The 18,401-nt window shown below is 46.1% G+C and overlaps 1 protein-coding gene across 6 annotated transcripts in view; it reads right to left on the reverse strand.

The window, feature by feature from the left end:
- Positions 1-18,401, reverse strand: part of Fhod3 (formin homology 2 domain containing 3) — a 430,213-nt gene that overhangs the window by 366,033 nt on the left and 45,779 nt on the right. For all 6 annotated transcript variants that reach the window (XM_013349359.2, XM_026783506.1, XM_026783507.1 and 3 more), the window contains exon 3: positions 9,847-9,911. In XM_013349359.2, coding sequence (XP_013204813.2) covers positions 9,847-9,911 — 65 coding nt within the window. The remainder of the gene's footprint in view (positions 1-9,846; positions 9,912-18,401) is intronic.

Raw genomic sequence — 18,401 nt, forward strand, 5'->3', positions numbered from 1 at the left:
AGGTCAGACTTGATTTTTCCACGTGACATCACAGGTCAGACTTGATCTTCCCATGTGACATCACAGGTCAGACTTGATTTTTCCACGTGACATCATAGAATAGACTTGATCTTCCCACGTGACATCACAGGACAGACTTGCCCACTCAGGGGGAAGTTCGAGTTTGAACTTTCACCCACTCATCCATATGTGATATCTCGGGCCATACAGCACACTGAGGCAGATGGAAGCTTGTCAAAGAACCCACAGGAACAAGAGAGTGGAAGGAGTCTCCAAAGGCACCCATCCCAGAACACATGGGTCACCTGCAGAGCTCGTCCACAAGGCTCTGAGTCAGCATTCCTATCACAATCTCTCTACTACAGCTAGGGAGAATGGAGAAATCCACAGACGAGCCTCAAGGGAACACGGGCCTGCGTTTTCACTTCACTTATAAGCACAAACTATAATTTATCTATAGGTCCTTCTCTAATTACAGTAATATGACAATTGATAAACCCTTCACACTTCCTCCCTGGTTCTCCTATCACTGGGACTGTAGTTCTTGAACTTGAGATGATGGATAACAAATGTCCAATGTTGATTGTCTTTTTCCACCCTTACATTAACTCCTGAATCAGTTCCCTGTTATGCCTAGCTTTATCTGATTTTTCCTTGGTGGGGTGGGGCAGTTAAACTACTTTCCATTAACTATTTCCAATCCAGAAAAATGGGCACTCTGCTCCCACAATCTTGCAAAAACCTCTTTTCCTGAGTCTATGACCAAGACACGAATAATACACAAATAATCCTGAGAAGGTTACCTTTGAAAAGCAAGGCAAAGTGAAACATCCACCCACCCCTTCCCGCTTCTGTATTCCCACATCCTCTGAATATCAAATGTCTCGAAAGGGACAAAGCACTCTATTTCCCAACACCGACTCTGATTGTTTATGACAGAAATGACTCCATCCCTTCATGGAAACAGTCATGGGCACAGAAAGCTGGTACCCAGAGCTTGCCCTGCACTGCGCAGTAGACAGACATGTGATGGGAAAAGTTCTAAGGCAACAGGAATCACTCCAGAGCACAGTGCTAACCTGATCAGGGGTTGCTTCCTGGGCATCACTGAAGGTTTTGTTGGCTGGCAGTGTTCTGCAGTCTAACTGCTAGCCCATGATATATACTATAAGCCAATCCCTTGTAATTCTAGACACAGGTATCCCTACCAAATTACTCAAGTCAGTTTTTTTGGGTTTTTTGGTTTTTTTTGTTTTTACCAAATTATATGTTCCTTTTTAAGTGGCTAAGTTAGATGCAGTCTCTCAACCAGGACAAAGCAAGTAAACTGGTAATGGTTCCAACGTGAAGCTCCATCTCCAATATCCATCATCTTAAGATCTTTAGTAATAAGATGAAACTAAGTCCTAGGGATGTGGTAGATAGTTTAAGTAAATAGAGGAGCTGAGCACAACTTGAAACAAAACTGCCTAAGAGATCTTAATTCATGTGTGTTCACATCTCTGTATTTCCTTCCCCGGGGCCTCTAACCCCACAGCTGACACAGCTATCCTGGAAGGGTCTCTGGCTCCATCCCTCACATGCCTTTTGTCTTAATTGCACCCTGTATTCTGCAGAGGAGAGAGCCAAGCTTCAAGTGAATTCCTGAACTGCTGTTTTTATTTTTGTTGAGAACTCACTCATGATCTACGCATCACACAACATCGTCATCCCTGGATAGATGGACAATAGCCTGGTCTGAGCCTGGCGGCAGGTGTGGATCACAGTCTCCCTGGGTCTCTTCACTCTTCCCTTTGGGAGAAGCTGGAATTATGGGTAACTGGGCAGATCTAGCCATCACAGCCTGACTCAGACACCTTAGAGAGGTGGCAACACTGCAGAGTGGGGAGACAGTGAGCCCCCTGAGAAACCCCTCCCCCAGGAGGACATTCTGTGGGGTCTGCCACCTAGGACCCGCGACAGACTGACAGAAAACAGATGGTGTGAGATACTTATCTGATTAACCCACAGAGAGCTTGTTTTAACATAGAAAGCAGGACCGCAGGCAAAACTAGGTCACAGGCTTGAAGGGGAATAAGAGGGAGGAGATTTCAAACAAAAGTCACTTACTGCAGCGGTGACTCTGGATTCCAAACCCAGCCCCCACTTTGTGCTGAAGCTGTGACTAGCAGGCAGATAAACACGGATGGGGAAATCAAAGGTTGAAGGATTCGAGTTTTCGGGTTAGCCTGGAATCCTGGCACCAGGCAGAAGAGGGACTGTAGTCCTGTATACCTGACCCACTGGAGATGCACACGGCTGGTCACTGTTGTGTCCGGGAAGGAAGCCTAGAAGGAGATGCCCTCCCAAGCCCCGGAGTTCAGTGCAGAAGTGCCTCTGTGTGCAGGCAGAACATGGTTAGCTAAGAGTCGAAGGCCCAGACAGAGAAAGCAATGGCAGTCAGAGAGTCAAAATGATCAAATGGCTCAGGGCATGGTGGACCTACTGGCCTGGGAACAGCCAGCTTGACTTTCTTTCTCAGTCACATGTCAGGGACCAGCAGCACTTGCATGGGTTTGCTAGTACCCAAGGTGCCAGATGGCCGAGCTAACTTGCCCAGGCCTGGTATCTTGGCGCTCATGGCTGTACCTCATCCTCCTTAAGGAACACAGAAACGTCACCAAGGAGTCGGTTTTTCTGTTTCCTAATGAAAACCCCTAATCTGAAGGGAATTTCAAACCACACACAGAGTCAAGGAGTACAGGTCACCTGTTTCAACTAACGTTCCAAAGCCCAGTGTCCCCGTCACCCACCAGAGGCAGTACTGGGCAAGGAAGCTGGGAGGGGAGCTGTCCCACAGAGCTAGTGGGGCTCTGTTGACAATCAGCAGGGATTGCAGAGGGAAAGGTGGGAGAGGTGAGGGAGCTGTGCCAGCCTACTTAGAAGAACAGAGCGGCTTAAGAACTGCTAACAGAGCTGCACAATGGGGGCACACCTTTCCTCCCAGCACACGGGAGGCGGAGTTAAGTGGAACTTGAGGCCAGCCTGGTCTATAAAGTGAACAGCGGGGCTATCCAGAGAAATGCTCTCTCAAAACAAAACATAAAAAGATTTAAGGTGAGCATCCGGTCCTTGGACTTCCGCACAGGGCAGGGAACCCTGATTGCTCTTTGGGCTGATGAGGAAGGGGGACTTGATTGGGGGAGGGGGAGGAAAATGGGAGGCGGTGGCGGGGAAGAGACAGAAATCTTTAATAAATAAATAAATTTTAAAAAGATTTAAATTTTAAAAAAAGATAGAAAAGAAAGGTGACCATGATTGTGAGCTAAGGCTGCAGACAGAGGGCCTAGTGGTCAAGCCTTACAGCTCTGCCCCGCCCTCTAAGTCCACGAACCCAAGGTCCTGTATATCACAGCTGTTACGGAGGTTTCAGTACTGGACAAAGCCTGTGCCTTGCCTGAGTCCTGCTGCCACTCTGCATTGCACACTCAGGCCCCCTTTCAGCAATGGTCGCTAGTGCTGGTCTAGGCATTGAGAGTGCCTGGGGGCTGCGGGATAGCTCTACTGCTAAAGTACTTGCCTTGTAAACGTGAGACCATGACTTAGATACCCAAAACCCCTTTGTTAATATTTACTTGTGTGTGTGAGCGTTTTGTCTAGGTGTAGGCATGTATAACATATACATGCCTGTACCCACAGAGACTAGAAGAGGGTGCTAGATCCCCTGGAACTGGAGTTACAGATAGTTGTGAATTGTCATGTCAGTGTTGGGAGTCAAACCCTGGTCATCTGTAAGAGCAACAAGCGCTGTTAGCCACTAGGCCACCTCTCCAGCCCCCCAAAACTCATTTTTCAAAAGTGCTAGACCTGGTAGCACACACTTATTATCTTAACTCTGGGAGAGGCAGGCCCCTGGGGCTCACCAGCCAGCCAGCCTAATCCAGTGGGTAAATTCCAGGTCAGTGGACACACACCCATCTCAAACCAAAGCAAAGAATAGCAGATGACACTTGAGGAACACAGAAGAGTGTTCTCTGATCTCTACACACACCTAAATAGACACAGACACATTCACACGTGCGTGCACACACACACATCCCTTCAGCTCACTACTGCACACAGCTGCACGGCTCAGCCTGAAAAAGGAAATTCTTTGCACTCTGTACCCACCCTCAACTGCAGGACACCAACTGCTTCTTTCCGAAACCCGTGGGTAGATCGTCCTTCTCCTGAGTTCTTTTCTTTAAACACTTTCTCTGATGTAGGATTTCCCCTCTGTATGCTGTGAATATGTTTTTATTGCCATTGGTTAATAAAGAAGCTGCTTTTGGCCAATGGCTTATCAGAATAAAGCCAGGTAGAAAATTCAGAGATGTAGAGGTAGAGAGAGAATAGGTGGAGTCGAAGAGACGCTATGTAGCTGCCAGAGGAGACAGATGCCCTGGAACCTTTACCAGTAGGCCACAGCCTCGTGGTGATTCACAGATGAATAGAAATGGGTTAATTTAAGGTGTAAGAGTTACCTAGTTAGTAATATGCATAAGCTATTGGCTAAATACTATTGTAGTTAATACAGTTTCTGTGTGATCATTCACGTCCGGGAGTCCAGGGAAACGAATGAGCTACATTTCCCTATGCCTCTGACTTGGCCTTCTGAGCAGTGTGACAAACCTCATGCAGACACCGCTTACTTCAGCCAGCTTGCCAGCTTCTATCCACCTCTCCATCTCCATGCCCCCACCTCACTGTCACAGAGACTGGGAAAATGGCACTGATGACCAGGTGCCAAGCTGCTCTTCTGCAGCTATCAGCCCCGACAGTCTTTAGCGTCTTCAGTTTAATGCACCCTTTTAATTCAGTGCTGGACACTTGTAAGCACGGGACTTCTGGCCACCCCAGGACTGATCAACTGGACTGACTTCTCTTAAAGGAAAGACAAGACAAGCTTCAGAAGAGTGAGAGAGAGAAAAAAAAAAAAGACTTAAAGCCAAGCAAAAAAATGGCAGCTATTAGAAAACCCAGCCACGCCAACCTCAGGGTCTGTATCAGTTATTGTCAATGCTGTGACCACATAAGAGGCAACCTAAAAGAGGAAAGTTTACTCGGCTTGTGATTTGACAGAAACCAGTCCATCATGGCGTGGCTGCACGTAGCTCTGCCAATGCCGAATGGAGCAGCTGCTGGTTCACAGCTCAGTGGGGGGGGGGGGCAGGAAGGGGAACCCTGGCACTCGGCTGGCTTCTCACTCTGCTTTTGTTCCACCCCCCCAAAGGGCCATGGGATGGTAGCACCCAGGTTTAAGGCTGTCTTTCCTCTTTAGTTAATGTTCTCTGGAAACATTCTTACAGACATGCTGGGTACATCTTCTAGGAGATTCTAAATTCAGCCACATTGGTGAATAAGATCAACCATCACAGGATCTCACAATTTCCACATGGTTTCTTGTTGGTTTTTTGAGAAATGGTCTTACTATGTAGCTATGGATGCCCTGGAATTCACTATGTTGACCAGGCTGGCCTTGAACTCACACAGATCTACCAGCCTCTGCCTTTGCCTCCCAAGGGCTGGAATTAAAGGCATATACCATTGTGGCCAACCACACTTTTTTCTCTTCCAGCCTGGACTCCATCCTGACCCTGCACTTCCTTGGCTTCTTTCTGTTCCTCCTGTAGCTCTCCCATCAGAGCCAGTCCCTTGGAACACTTTTCTGGGCTTGAAATAGGATCCTTGGCAGAATCAATTTTTTTTCTGCTAACTTCATAAAATGCAGACTTCTGCTGATCAGAGATTTCTTTTTTTAATTTAGATCTATAGTTTCACGCCTAAGATGGAAACAATGTTTTTATCTCTTTAGGGACCAAAGCTGAATTAAAACGGCAATATATGCATTGTTTTTCTGTAATACATTATTACATCAGGCATTCATACTAAAAATACACAAAAGAAAAGTCATAGCAAGGAGGAGCATAAAGGTACAAAAGCCTGGGGCTTCTCTATACCAAATTCTTATTCCAGCTTCCTGCCAAACATGTCGCAACTCCTACGCTATCACACAGACCTGTCTCAGAGATTAGCTAGGACCATCAAAGCAGAGCCCCTGTGGCCTTTGGTTCTTGTCAGGGTTGCAGAGTTGCTAACCTTAAAGGCTGTGCACCACACTTGTTCTTGTGGGTACAGGCTTCCAAAGTTAGTGCTGGACAATTCCAACCCCTTGTCACCTCTAATTCATCAGTGCTCATCCTGGACTGGAAGCGTTCCCCCACTCCAGACAAGCGGGAGCAAGGGGAAAGTGGGGTGAGGTGAGGAAAGCACTGGCTTGCTGGTATTGTAGACCCACGGGACAAAAGCTGATCGTGGGACCTTTCCGTACTACCATGGGTGCAAAGCAAGGTTTTCAGGGTGCTTTCAGGGGGCTGCGTATCATGTTGAACCTCTGGCGACAGCTGCAGCCAGCACCTTCAGAGATGAGTCTGTTTCTCACATAAACATGATTAGAAATGATCTTGAGAAGAAACCAGGACTTCACTGATATGAAAGGGTTTGCACCCTTGTCTTGTTTTCCTTTGTCATTTCAACTGGAGGCTGCTCCAGCTTTTGTTCATTGTTTTGCTTTGTTTCATGTTGTGCTGTCTTGTTACAACAAAGAAATGGAAAGGGGAAGATTATGTCCCAATGGGAAGGACACTTCAAGAGGAGATGCGTTCATTCCACTTTCCATACAAAACCAAACAGTATCACTCAAATGGTGTCTCGATGAAACTACTACTACAGATCTCACCGAAGGAAGAAATGGACGCAACAGGATGGTTTTCAGGGCAGAGAAAACCTATTGTCTCGGCCATCAGCTTATCCACCCAAACCCTCTGGACCTGTGGCTACTGATGACGGAGACTAACGAAAAGAGAGAATCCGTTCAAAGCTGTGCCTGTGCACCTCAAGACCTTGTCTTTGTGTGCACTCTAGGGGCTGAGTACCATTTCTTACCTTTGCAGAGACACAGACATAGGTGTTTCACAAACTAGAATTTCCCATGAGTCTCCTGGCATGAAACATTCTGGCAGCATGGTCTCTGGCTGCCCAATTCAGTTCCCTTGAAGTGAAGTAAGAGTTGAAACCATTTCTGAATACTGGAATCCAACTAAATGTTTCCAGCGTCCTTCACCTTTCATAGACAGCTGCGCTCACACTTGACTTAAATATTTTTGTAATGACTAATTTTGATTCTTTTCCAAAACAGTCAGTGAATTTTTAAAGCCATGACTTTTTATATCCACAATCAGTTGATCAAACATTTAGGTACTATTTCATCAAATTAGATGCTTGCAATAACCAGGGCAAATTGGCATAAGGAAGGTTGAGAGTACACACACACACACACACACACACACACACACATCAGTAACTGATTAACCCCTCCAGGCATTATAGTGGAGATGTCCTAGTCACACCACATGAGTTGAACTGGCTACTGGGGGTCAACACACTGTGGAACAAAGCATGTGATCTCCATCAATTATAGAAGACCGAACAAGAAGTAGCCAACAACACAAAAGATGTTTAGAAAAGTTTTGTGGTTAAAATATTTCGGTATTGCCAGGCAGTGGTGGAGCACGCCTTTAATCCCAGCACTCGGGAGGCAGAGGCAGGCAGATCTCTGTGAGTTCGAGGCCAGCCTGGTCTACAAGAGCTAGTTCCAGGACAGGAACCAAAAGCTACGGAGAAACCTGTTTTGAAAAATCAAAAAAAAAAAATTTCGGTATTTATATTGGTTTGGTTGTATTTATATTTGGTATAATTTATATTGCATGATATGTTATGCCATTTGGTATGGTATTTATATGGCAGATGGGTGTATTGGTTTGTTTATAGGCAAAATCTTGCATATCCCATGCTGGCCTTGGACTTTCTAAGCTTCCAAAAACAACACTGAACTTCTAATGCCCCTGCCTCCACCTCCGAAGTGCTGGCAATAAAGGTAAGTATCACCCTATTTAGTTTATATGTTGGTGGAGAGCAAACCAAAGGCCCTTTGGGTGCTAGACAGGCACATGACCAGTTGAGATGTATCCCTTGTCCACAAACACATTTTCTAAAAAAGATTTAGCACCTTCAAATTTGGAGCCAGACCACTGCAATAAAAGTCAACGTTCCATTGCCTTCCTGTCCCCAGGAAAGTCCATCCACACTTATGTCCCAAGTCTCTGGGAGTGGGGGAGGTGTCGGCTACTTTTCCATGTTGGGCTTCAGTGTTATTTCACACCTGGAATGTGCTTAAGCTTGTTCTTGATTTGGGGTAAAAGCTGGGAGAAATGTGTACAAAGTGATGGGTCAGAGGATTTTTCTTTAGACACACATCATGCATGTAAAACAACTGATTGATGTAATAGAGTTAGTATTCATGTGTGCGCCATACTCTCTTACAGCAGTTGCAGATGGTCAGTGATGCATGTCCCACAGACCTTTCCAGGTCTCCAGAAACACTACAACCCACTCTACAATAGCCTTCAGCCCCTGAGGGTTTGAGTCGGCTACACCATCATTTCTGCTTTGGAGCAATACAAAGGTTGACACTTGCTACCACTCCTAGAATTTCACACCAAAGTAAAATGACATAAATTCCCTTTAGTGTCCATCTGCCCTCTCATCCATCAGGGATGAGAAGAGACCAGAAAGTGTTCCTTCCTTTCCATCCATGAATCCTTTATTTCCAGTACAGGCCAGCATCAGCAGCGTAACTGACATTCCCCTGATTGAAGGAAGCCCAAAGACCACAACAAAGATCAAATAAAGCAAACTTAAGCACATATGAGATCATTAATGCATACAGTAAACTTTGTTTTCTTTCTTTTTATGATTTTAAATTCTTGCTTCCCCTGGTTTACTACTAGAAGGAATCTACCATTCCTGTGAGGTCATCCTCTTGGCATATACAATCCATTTCTTCCTAGTGAACCCATGGCTGCAGTGGGGAAACCAGCGAGTGCAGGAATGACCCAGTGGTCCTCCAATGACCACAGGAAAGCCCTGTGGAACCACAAGTACCTTGCTTACTTAGTTCTGTGACAGCTAATCTTCACTCTCAAGTTGACTAGTGAAATGTAAATCTGGGTATGTGTGCTCATGAAGCTGTTCCCAGAAAGACTTAAGGGGGAAGACCACCCTGCATGTGAGTGACACCATCCTGAAGGCTGGGGTCCAGGACTCAACACAAAGGAGAAAGCCACTGGGTACCAGCACTCATCCCTCCGCATCCTGACTGTAAGCGCAGTGTGACAGCTGCCTCACACTCTTGCTCTTATGCCTTCCCTGCCATAAAGAACTATAGTCCCTCAAACTGTAAGCCAAACAAAACAAAACAAACAAAACAAAGACAAAAGCCTTTGCACCCCGAAGTTGCTTCCTGCCAGGTATTTGATTACAGCAGCATGAGAAGTAACCGATGCACCATGGCACTCTGCACCCCTACTCTCCAATGACCCAAGATTTCCTTCCAGTCACCTGACCACACCTGGAGTCTCAGGCTCCATTTCCCCAAATGCAAACTTCAAGGAGCCATATGAAGGATTGCTTCAGCTGGGTAGAGGTTCTCACCGGTGACAAACCAGGAAGAACCTCATGACTTCTAGAATGATCTCCATCAGTGACCTTAAGCTGTCCTCATATCCAGTCATAATCAAAAGAGCAAAGGAAGCCAGGAATAAACCGGGCTTCAAAACTGATTGCTAGAAGTAGCTTTCCCAAAATTCCAGAAACCCATGAGGGCTAGCCCAAGCAGATACCATGACAATTACGGTTTCTGTGTCATTTCCCATCACACGTGATCACTGAGAGCAGACAGCATACATGCCTGCCACAGGCGCCACTCACCAATGCAGGCATGGACTCTCACAGATAGCTGTGTCCTCAGAATAATGCTGTTCTTCTTGCCCCGCCTAAGAGAGACAGGAAAGAAAACACAGGTGTCAGCAGAGGCAGCAGCACCCAACAACCTGAACACTGAACATTGCCAGCACACCCTCCTAAAACAGATGCCCAGTGAGCAGGGACCTACTCTACACAGAATGTGACCTGAAATAACACATCACCAAAAAATGAGAACTTTGGCTTCTCTAGATTTGTATACGTGTTTTATCACCAAGCCCAATTCCCTAGAGTCTATGGCGCCTGCTTGACCATGTTGGGAAGATTTTTAAATCTGAGCATATGAACTGAAATCCCTGGAATGTAACAACACAATCTGCTCACCCAATACCATGGCTATTTTAACTTGTGTTTTGCAGATATAGGAAAGGGGAAAATATCCTACCATCTGGAATAGGGTGTCAATTCAAGGCTGTCACGGCTTCTCCCTGGGATTCTTACAAGAAGATGGAGTCCACCACAGATACTTGCAGGCTACTTATTATTGGCCCTGGCAACATGCACACTTGCTACTTCATCTCAAATCTTCCTCTCCTTAGTCTCCAGGAGGAAGAAATGGCCTGGGTCTCCCCAGCTCCACTCCTACCAGGCCTGTCCTAGGTAGGCCCTTGTATGCAGAGATAGAACAGCCTTGACTTGGCATAAAATGTACAGTGTGAGAGATCACCGATCCTGGCTGCATGCAGGTAATAAGGGCCTTGAGACTAGGGAACTCTAGGAAGCCTGCCATTGAAGGTAGGCTGAGAGAGCAAACGGTCCAGAAACAGGAAGCATGGCAGGTCTTTCTGTGCTGAATCTCTTCCCATCCTCATCCCTTCTCTTGGAGCCTCACCTATAACAGAATCCAGCCATGCCTTCAGCATCCCAGTCTTCGGGTTGTGTGGGATGGAGACACAGAGCCTAAGTAGTGACTGCATCAATTATATATTTTATTTTTGATCCCAGAATAGAAGGGTATGCATGCTTTAAATTTATTATTAGAAAGGAAAGGGGGAAACCAGCCGCACGGTCCTAGGAAGCTATGTGGTGGCCTCCAGTCTTCAGTCGCCTGTGCATGGCATAGTGTCATTTTTCTTCACAGCAGAATTGAATTTCTTTCTCTAGCTTTTTGCTGCTAGACACCTAGGCTGGCTCCATTTCTTACTCATTATGAATCGTGCAGCAATAAACAGATATACACGCATCTCCCTCATGTACTCAGAATCAAAAGTTTATTTAAAGGGTAATGTCATCACCTGCAGCTTGTTTCCATGTTCACCTGGGTCTTTACCTGACCATGTATACAAGGCCCTACAATGACGGGCCCTGTGTGCGTTGGGGAGGCACAGGCTGGAAGCATGTCGAGGGCGTGTTGAGGTGACTTGAGCTGCCATGGGGGTGCTAAGGACCAAACCTGTGTCCTCAGTCAAAGTATTAAGTTCTCTTAACTCTGATTCATCCACCCAGACCTTCTTTTCTTTAACTTTACGACTACAGCTTTCGGAAGAAAGTAAATCCTAGTATCTTTCCCCAAGAAATGGATAGTGTATCAGTCTGGGTTCAGAAGATAGCAGTTACAGGCCAGCAAGATGGTACAGTGAGCAAAGGCACTTGACGCCAAGTCTGAAGGCCAGAGTTTGATACCCAGGTCCACCCCACGTGCTATAATCAAATACCACAAGTTGTTCTTGATCTCCACATCCATATTGTGACATGTGCATGTGTACATGCGTACACACACCACACACACACACATACATACTAGATAAATGTAAGTTTCAAACACACACAAAAAAGGTCCCAGTAGTTCTTAATGTGCGTGAGACACACAGACTGTATGTTCTGAATGAAGCCCTGAGTACTTTACACAGGTTTTGTCTTCTAGTACTGTGCATTTTATAGATAAGTTGGATCCATCGCTGAAGTCTCACAGGTAAGATAACTGAGCTTGGCCCCAACCTAACCAACGTGACCTGCACCTGTGCCCTCCCTCCAGCCCCCTCACAGGCAGGTGTCCCCTCTTTCTTTCTCTTACTGCAGAGCTGGTGACACAGTCTGACTAGAGCATGCACCACTGCCTGCTGCACTAAGGGAGCAACATGGAATTCCCACGGGCAGCCACAAGCAGCTGGCTTGGTCTGCCACCTTTCCACTCAATTCTCCAGTGTCAGCTCTTACCTGATCGGCCAGCCCTCTGACCCACCTACCAATCTGAGTCCTGTCACAATGTCTTACAAAACAAGCCTCTCCGCTGGCAAGAGTGCAAGCAAGGGAAGCCTCACTGAGTGCTGGTGGAAATTTGAGTGCAGCCACTGTAAAAGCTCGGAAAGCCACAGTAGCATGCCCATATATCCAGCAGCGGCACTTCCGGGAATGTGCCCCAAAGAATCCAAGTCAGCATATCACAGAGAGACCTACACACCCATGTTCGTAGCCGTACTGTTCGCTACCAAAGCAGTCTAGCTGTGCGGGTAGAAGAGACTATGAAACTGCAGGCTGGGGATGTGGAGTGGGGAGGAAGAGGGGCTATAGGAGAGTAACAGAGGGGATAAACACAAAGTGCAGTGAATGCGTGTGTGGAGATATGAAGAAGTACCAACTCTATACTATCTACAAATGCAAATAAAGCTAGCATGGAGCAGCAAGTAGCTGATAAATGAGAAATAGAAGAGAGGTGAGATTCATTAGTTGTGCTTCTCTGAAGCACCTTAGTGCAAACTTCAGCATGTAACCTTACAGGCCTTCCATATTCCAAGATTCAAATCAACGGAAGGTTGGCACAATCCCCCAGGAGCTCATGATGGTTCCTTGCTCCCTGCCACCCACATGTTGGAACACTGCCCAGCTGCCACACCTGTGGAACACTGCCCAGATGCTGAGTCAGATGGGCATGAACAAGTACGAGAACCTGGGACCCGGGGGGCAAAGACAGTGTGTGAGGCCTGTGGCTCCAGAAGCAATGGGCTTCCTCTCTTATCAGTGCGGCCTATGCCAAGGACCATCACCAGCTTCCGAATCCCAGTGTTCCCATCTGCAGGCCACACCCAAGGCCATCCCTTTCCTAGTGACAACAGGGAACCATCCGGAATAGACACGGGAATCAAAAAGACTCTATCAAGGCCCAAATGCCAGGGATGTGAAGGTCAGAGCCCTAAGCTTCCAGCAAGTTCCTGGCCTCTCAGAAAACACTTGTAATACTTATCCCTTGGGGAAAGAACTCTCATTTGGGTCATTGAAACTCTCAAAAACCTGTGTTTACATTCCCAGCTCTCAAGAGAACAACTTCACAAGAAAAAAAAAAAAAAACCAGAAAGGCCTTGTCATGGCTTACCAAGTCCCGCTTAATCAGGGACTTTCTTTGCCTAACTATGAAAGGCCAGAGCCAGCCTTCAATAGTTTTCAGCCAACAGTAGAAACGACACCCACATTGGCCTCCAGGCATTTAAGAAAATATAAACTATTATTTCAGTCGAGAGTCGAAGGAGGTGTGTAAACATTCTGTAGAAGCAGGAGCAGGCCCCTCTGGAGGTCCTCAGGGAGAACAGCCCCAAACAAGCTTCCAACACTGTAAGACCCACTGGGCACCCTGGCTCAGAGACCAAAGGGGAATTTGAATGAGTTGTCTGCTGGCCATAGGATAAAGCTACCTAAGTCTGAGTTGTTCAGAAGCTCAAAGCTCAAGTCAGAGGTCCAACCATCACTGTGTTCACATCCAGACAGTCACTGTGTCCCCTAGGAGAGTGGGAAGCTAGAAGGATGCTAAACCCGGCTGGGTGAGCTACAAGGTGAGGTGCCTTAACCTCCCTGAGCCCAGCGTCCTCGTATGGAAAATGGGCCACTAACAAGTCAATTTTCTGCTGAAGGTGTGAAGATTGTTGGTGATGGTTGGATCTCAGGTCCTGTACAGAGGTCATTCCTGGCATGTGACAAAGGCTTGCTGATGGGAGGTAGCATCCCTGTCATCAACAGTCACCGTGCTGGTCTTTCCTCTTCCTCTTCTGCTCTAACGCCTGCCTGTCCCCTCCGTGTAGTCTGTTCCGTTCTCCTCTGCCTTTCCTCATCCCTCCCACATCCCGTCTTTCCTCTCTTCCTCTCTTCCCTCTCCCACGTTACCGACTTCCCAAGAATCCACCATGACAGTGTGTCACTGACACACTCTTGGATTCAATTAAAGTTCAAAGGATTTAACACGGATAGTGATATGTACGCCTGCTGTGTGCGGCCCTGAGTGTCCTGGGCTCTGACGATGGATGGGTCACCCACTTTACTGCATGGCATGAGGAGTCCCCAGATATAAAGACTTATCAGTAGATGCTCCATAGTACATGTCTGTGACCAAAACACCAAGCCTATGTGCTCGAGCAGAAGAGACCGCCACCTTCAGAACCCTGGACACTGCTCAGGGAAACCCCAAGCAGCCCCTGCACCTCTCTTCACTGCCCTCTCATTGCAATAGCTGTGCCCTCTCCCTGCACCCAGGGACCAGTGCAGTGTTTCTTCTGTGATCCTGCATTAACATATTTTTAGGCTTTAATGAAGTACTTTTCAGGAATCATAAAATCTACCTGTTGTAAGCACATAATTCAAAAACATGGTGTCTGAATATACAGAGGTCTCCTCACCACCACAGCCTAACTTTTTAACTGTCACTGTTCCCCACATACCTCAAGAGAAACCTCATGCCTATCTGTGGCCACTCCTCACTCCCATGTCCAATTCCAGGAACTGCAAACGAACCCCCTTTGTGCCTACTAGTTTACTGTCAACTTGACATAAGCTGGAGTTATCTGAAAGGAGGGAACCTCAATTGAGAAAATGCCTCCCTAAGATCCAGCTGTGAGAGTGCTTCTTTTTAATGGAGACAAGGTTTCTTTTTAAGAATTTTTTAATGTAATCTTTTATCTTTTTACATAGCTATCCCTGTTCCCACTCCCTTCCCACCCTTCCCTCCACCCCACTCCCCATCCACTCCTCTGATGTGTATAAAGAAGCTGCTTCGGGCCTATTGCAGTGCAGAATAGGGCAAGGTGGGTTCGAAACAGAGAGAAAGAGTAGATGAAGTCGAGGGGAAGCCATGTAGTGGCTGCAGGAGACAGACGCCAGACACTGGATGCTGGACAGAACCTTACCGGTAGGCCACAACCAAGCAGCAATACACAAATTAATAGAAATAGAAATAAGAGCTAGCTAGCAACACACTTAAGCTATTGTCCAAAGAATACTGCAAATAATATAGTTTCTATGTGATTATTTCGGGTCTGGGAGGCCAGGAACAAATGAGCAGCCCCTGCCTACACTCCTCAGAAAGGGTAAGACTTCCACGGGGAATCAACAAAGTCAAACTTCACTTCAAGGCAAAACCAAGGCCCTCCCCACCTATATCTAGTCTGCACAAGGTATGCCTCCAAAGAGAATGTGCTCCAAGACACCAGTTCAAGCAGCAGGGATAAATCCTGGTCCCACTGTCAGTGACCCCATAGTCTTCCCAACCTCACAACTGTCCCCCCACATTCAGAAGGCCTAGTTTGGTCCTATACAGATTCCCCCATTATCAGTTCAGAGTCAGTGAGCTTTCACTAGCTCAAGTCAGCTGCTTCTGTGGGTGTCCCCATCATGGTCTTGACCCCTTTGCTCATATTATTGCTTCTGCCTCTCTTGGACCAGTCTCCGGTAGCTCAGCCCAGTGCTTAGCTGTGGATCTCTGCATCTGCTTCCATCAGTTTCTGGATGAAGGCTCTTCGATGACACTTAAGGTAGTCATCAATCTGATTACAGGGGAAGGCCAATTTAGGCGTCCTCTCTACTGTTGCTTAGAGTCTTAGCTGGGGCCATCATTGTGGGTTCCTGGGAATTTTCCTAGTGCCATGTTTCTCACTAGCCCTTTAATGTCTCCCTCCATCAAGTTATTTCTTTCCTCTCTCTCCTCTGTTCTTCCCCCTTCTTGAGCATCCCATTTCCTCATGATCTTCTCGTCCCTCCTTCTCCCCTCCCCTCCCACCCTCCCTTTTCCCCGCCATACTCCCAATATTTTCAGATCTTATCTGTTTTCCCTTCCCAGGGGGACCCATGTCTCTTAGGGTTATCTTATGTCTGTCATGGGGTTTTCCTTGTTACCTAGCTTCTCTGGGATTGTAGACTATAGGTTGGTTATCCTTTGTTTTACATCTAATATCCACTTATAAGTGAGTACACACCATGTTTGTTTATCTGGGTCTGGATTACCTCACTTAGGATTTTTTTTTTCTTGTTTCATTTATTTGCATGCAAATTTCAAGATGTCATTGTTTTGTTTTTGTTTTTGTTTTTTTTTTTTACCACTGAGTAGTACTCCATTGTATAAATGTACCACATTTTCTTTATCCATTCTTCGGTTGAGGGACACCTAGGTTGTTTCCAGGTTCTGGGTATTACAAATAGTGCTGCAATGAGCAAATGTCCTTGTGGTATGAGTGTTCATCCTTTGGGTATATGCTCAAGAGTAGTATTTCTAAGGTAGATTGATTCCCAATTTTCTGAGGAAGAGCCATAGTGATTTCTTAAGTGGTTGTACAAGTTTGCACTCCTACCAGCAATGGAGAAGTAGTCTCCTTACTCTGCATCCTCTCTAGCATAAGATACCTTAGGTGTTTTATAAACCATTCTGACTGGTGTAAGTAGTATCTCAGAGTCATTTTGATTTGCATTTCCCTGATGGCTAAGATGTTGAGCAATTTCTTAAGTGTCTTTTGGCTATTTGCAATTCTTCTGTTGAAAATTCTCTGTTTAGATCTGTACCCCACTTTTTATTAGATTATTTGGTAATTTGATGTCTAGTTTCTTGAGTTCTTTATACATTTTTGAGATCAGTCCTCTGCCCAGTTTTCTGTAGCTTTGAAGCCTGTCCTGGAACTCACACTGTAGACCAGGCTGGCCTTGAACTCACACAGATCCTCCTGCCTCTGCCACCTGAGTGCTGAGATTAAAGGCATTCACCACCACCATGCGGCTTTGTAGAGCACTTTCTTAATTAATGATTGATGTGGAAGGGCCCAGCCCATTATGTGGGCCATCCGTGGTCCTGGGTTCTATAAGAAAGCAGGCTAAGCAAGCCTGTAATCAGCACCCTTCCATGGCCTCTGCATCAGCTCCTGCCTCTAGGTTCCTGTCCTGCTTGAGTTCCTGTCCTGCTTCCTTCAATGATAGACTACAAGTGTGGAAGTATAAACCAAATAAAGCCTCTCCTCCCCAATGCTTTTGACCATGGTGTTTCATCACAGCAACAGAAACTCTAACAAAGACCCTCTCTCTATAGACCTGCATTTCTGACATTTCATATAGATGGAACTGTGTAGTATGTCACCTGTGCATCTAATTTCTTTCACTCAGTCACATGTTCTTGATACTCATCTAGAATGAGACATGTAGTGTTACTTTCCCCATTGCTGTGACCAAATGCCTGGCAAGACTTAGAACAAGGACCACCCCTAGCAATTTGCAGCAGGACAAACGGACTTGTGCCCATGACTTGATGAGACATAAGCAAGGTAGTGGGGGCAGCTGGTGACAGCGGCAGCAGGAATGGGAAGCTCTGCCAGGTCACAGCTTTATATACCAGGAAACAGAGAAGGAAGGCTGGGGGATAAGTCCACAAGAATCCATTCCCCAGCTAGGCAACCCCCAAAGGCCCCATGGCTGCCAAAAACAGAGCCACCAACTGGGGAGCCAGTGTTCACACACAGGAGCCTGTGGGGAACATTGCACACCCACAGACATCAAACCTCTTTCTTCTCATGCTGGCGTTGTCCCACCACACACACAGACCACTTGCTTTGCAAATTCTTCAGCTAATGTACATCGGGATCCTTTTACTTTGGGGCTATTATATATAAGAGCTCAGAAAGCATCTGTGTACAGACCTTTGCATGGACAAATGCTTCATCTCTCGGGGATATATCTAGAAGTAGAATTGCTGAGCTGTGTGGTCACTTATGTTTAACATTTTAAGAAACCATCAGGCTGTTGCTCAAAGAGTCTGCACCACTTTACATTCCCACAGCAGTGCACTGGGTGTCCAGTTTCACCACGTCCCCCTCAGTACATGCCACCATCTGTTACTATGATTTTAGTCATGCCAGTAGGTGTACAGCACGACCTCAGTGTACTTTGGGCTTGAATTTCCCTAGTGACTTAAAATGTTGAGCAGCTTTTCACATGCTTCTTGGACATTTGTGCATCTTCTTAGCCATTTATGTATCTTATTGGCCATTTATGTATCTTGTTGGAACAAATGCCTATTCGAACTTTTTCCCCTTTTATAATTAACACTTAGTTATTGAGTTGCAAGAGAGCTCTTTACATATTCTGATATATGACTTACAGATATATGATTTACAAATTTTCTTATTCCATGCCATCTATTAAATTTATTTTTAATGGAGAAATTGTTTTTAATTTAGATAAATCCAATTTGTTTTGTCACTTGTCTTCAATCATCTCTCACAGACGTTGGTTACCTCACAGGGGTCTCTGAGACTGTTGGTTAC

This window comes from Microtus ochrogaster, chromosome 18, assembly GCF_000317375.1.
Source record: "Microtus ochrogaster isolate Prairie Vole_2 chromosome 18, MicOch1.0, whole genome shotgun sequence".
In the NCBI taxonomy this organism is placed as follows: Eukaryota; Metazoa; Chordata; class Mammalia; order Rodentia; family Cricetidae; genus Microtus; species Microtus ochrogaster.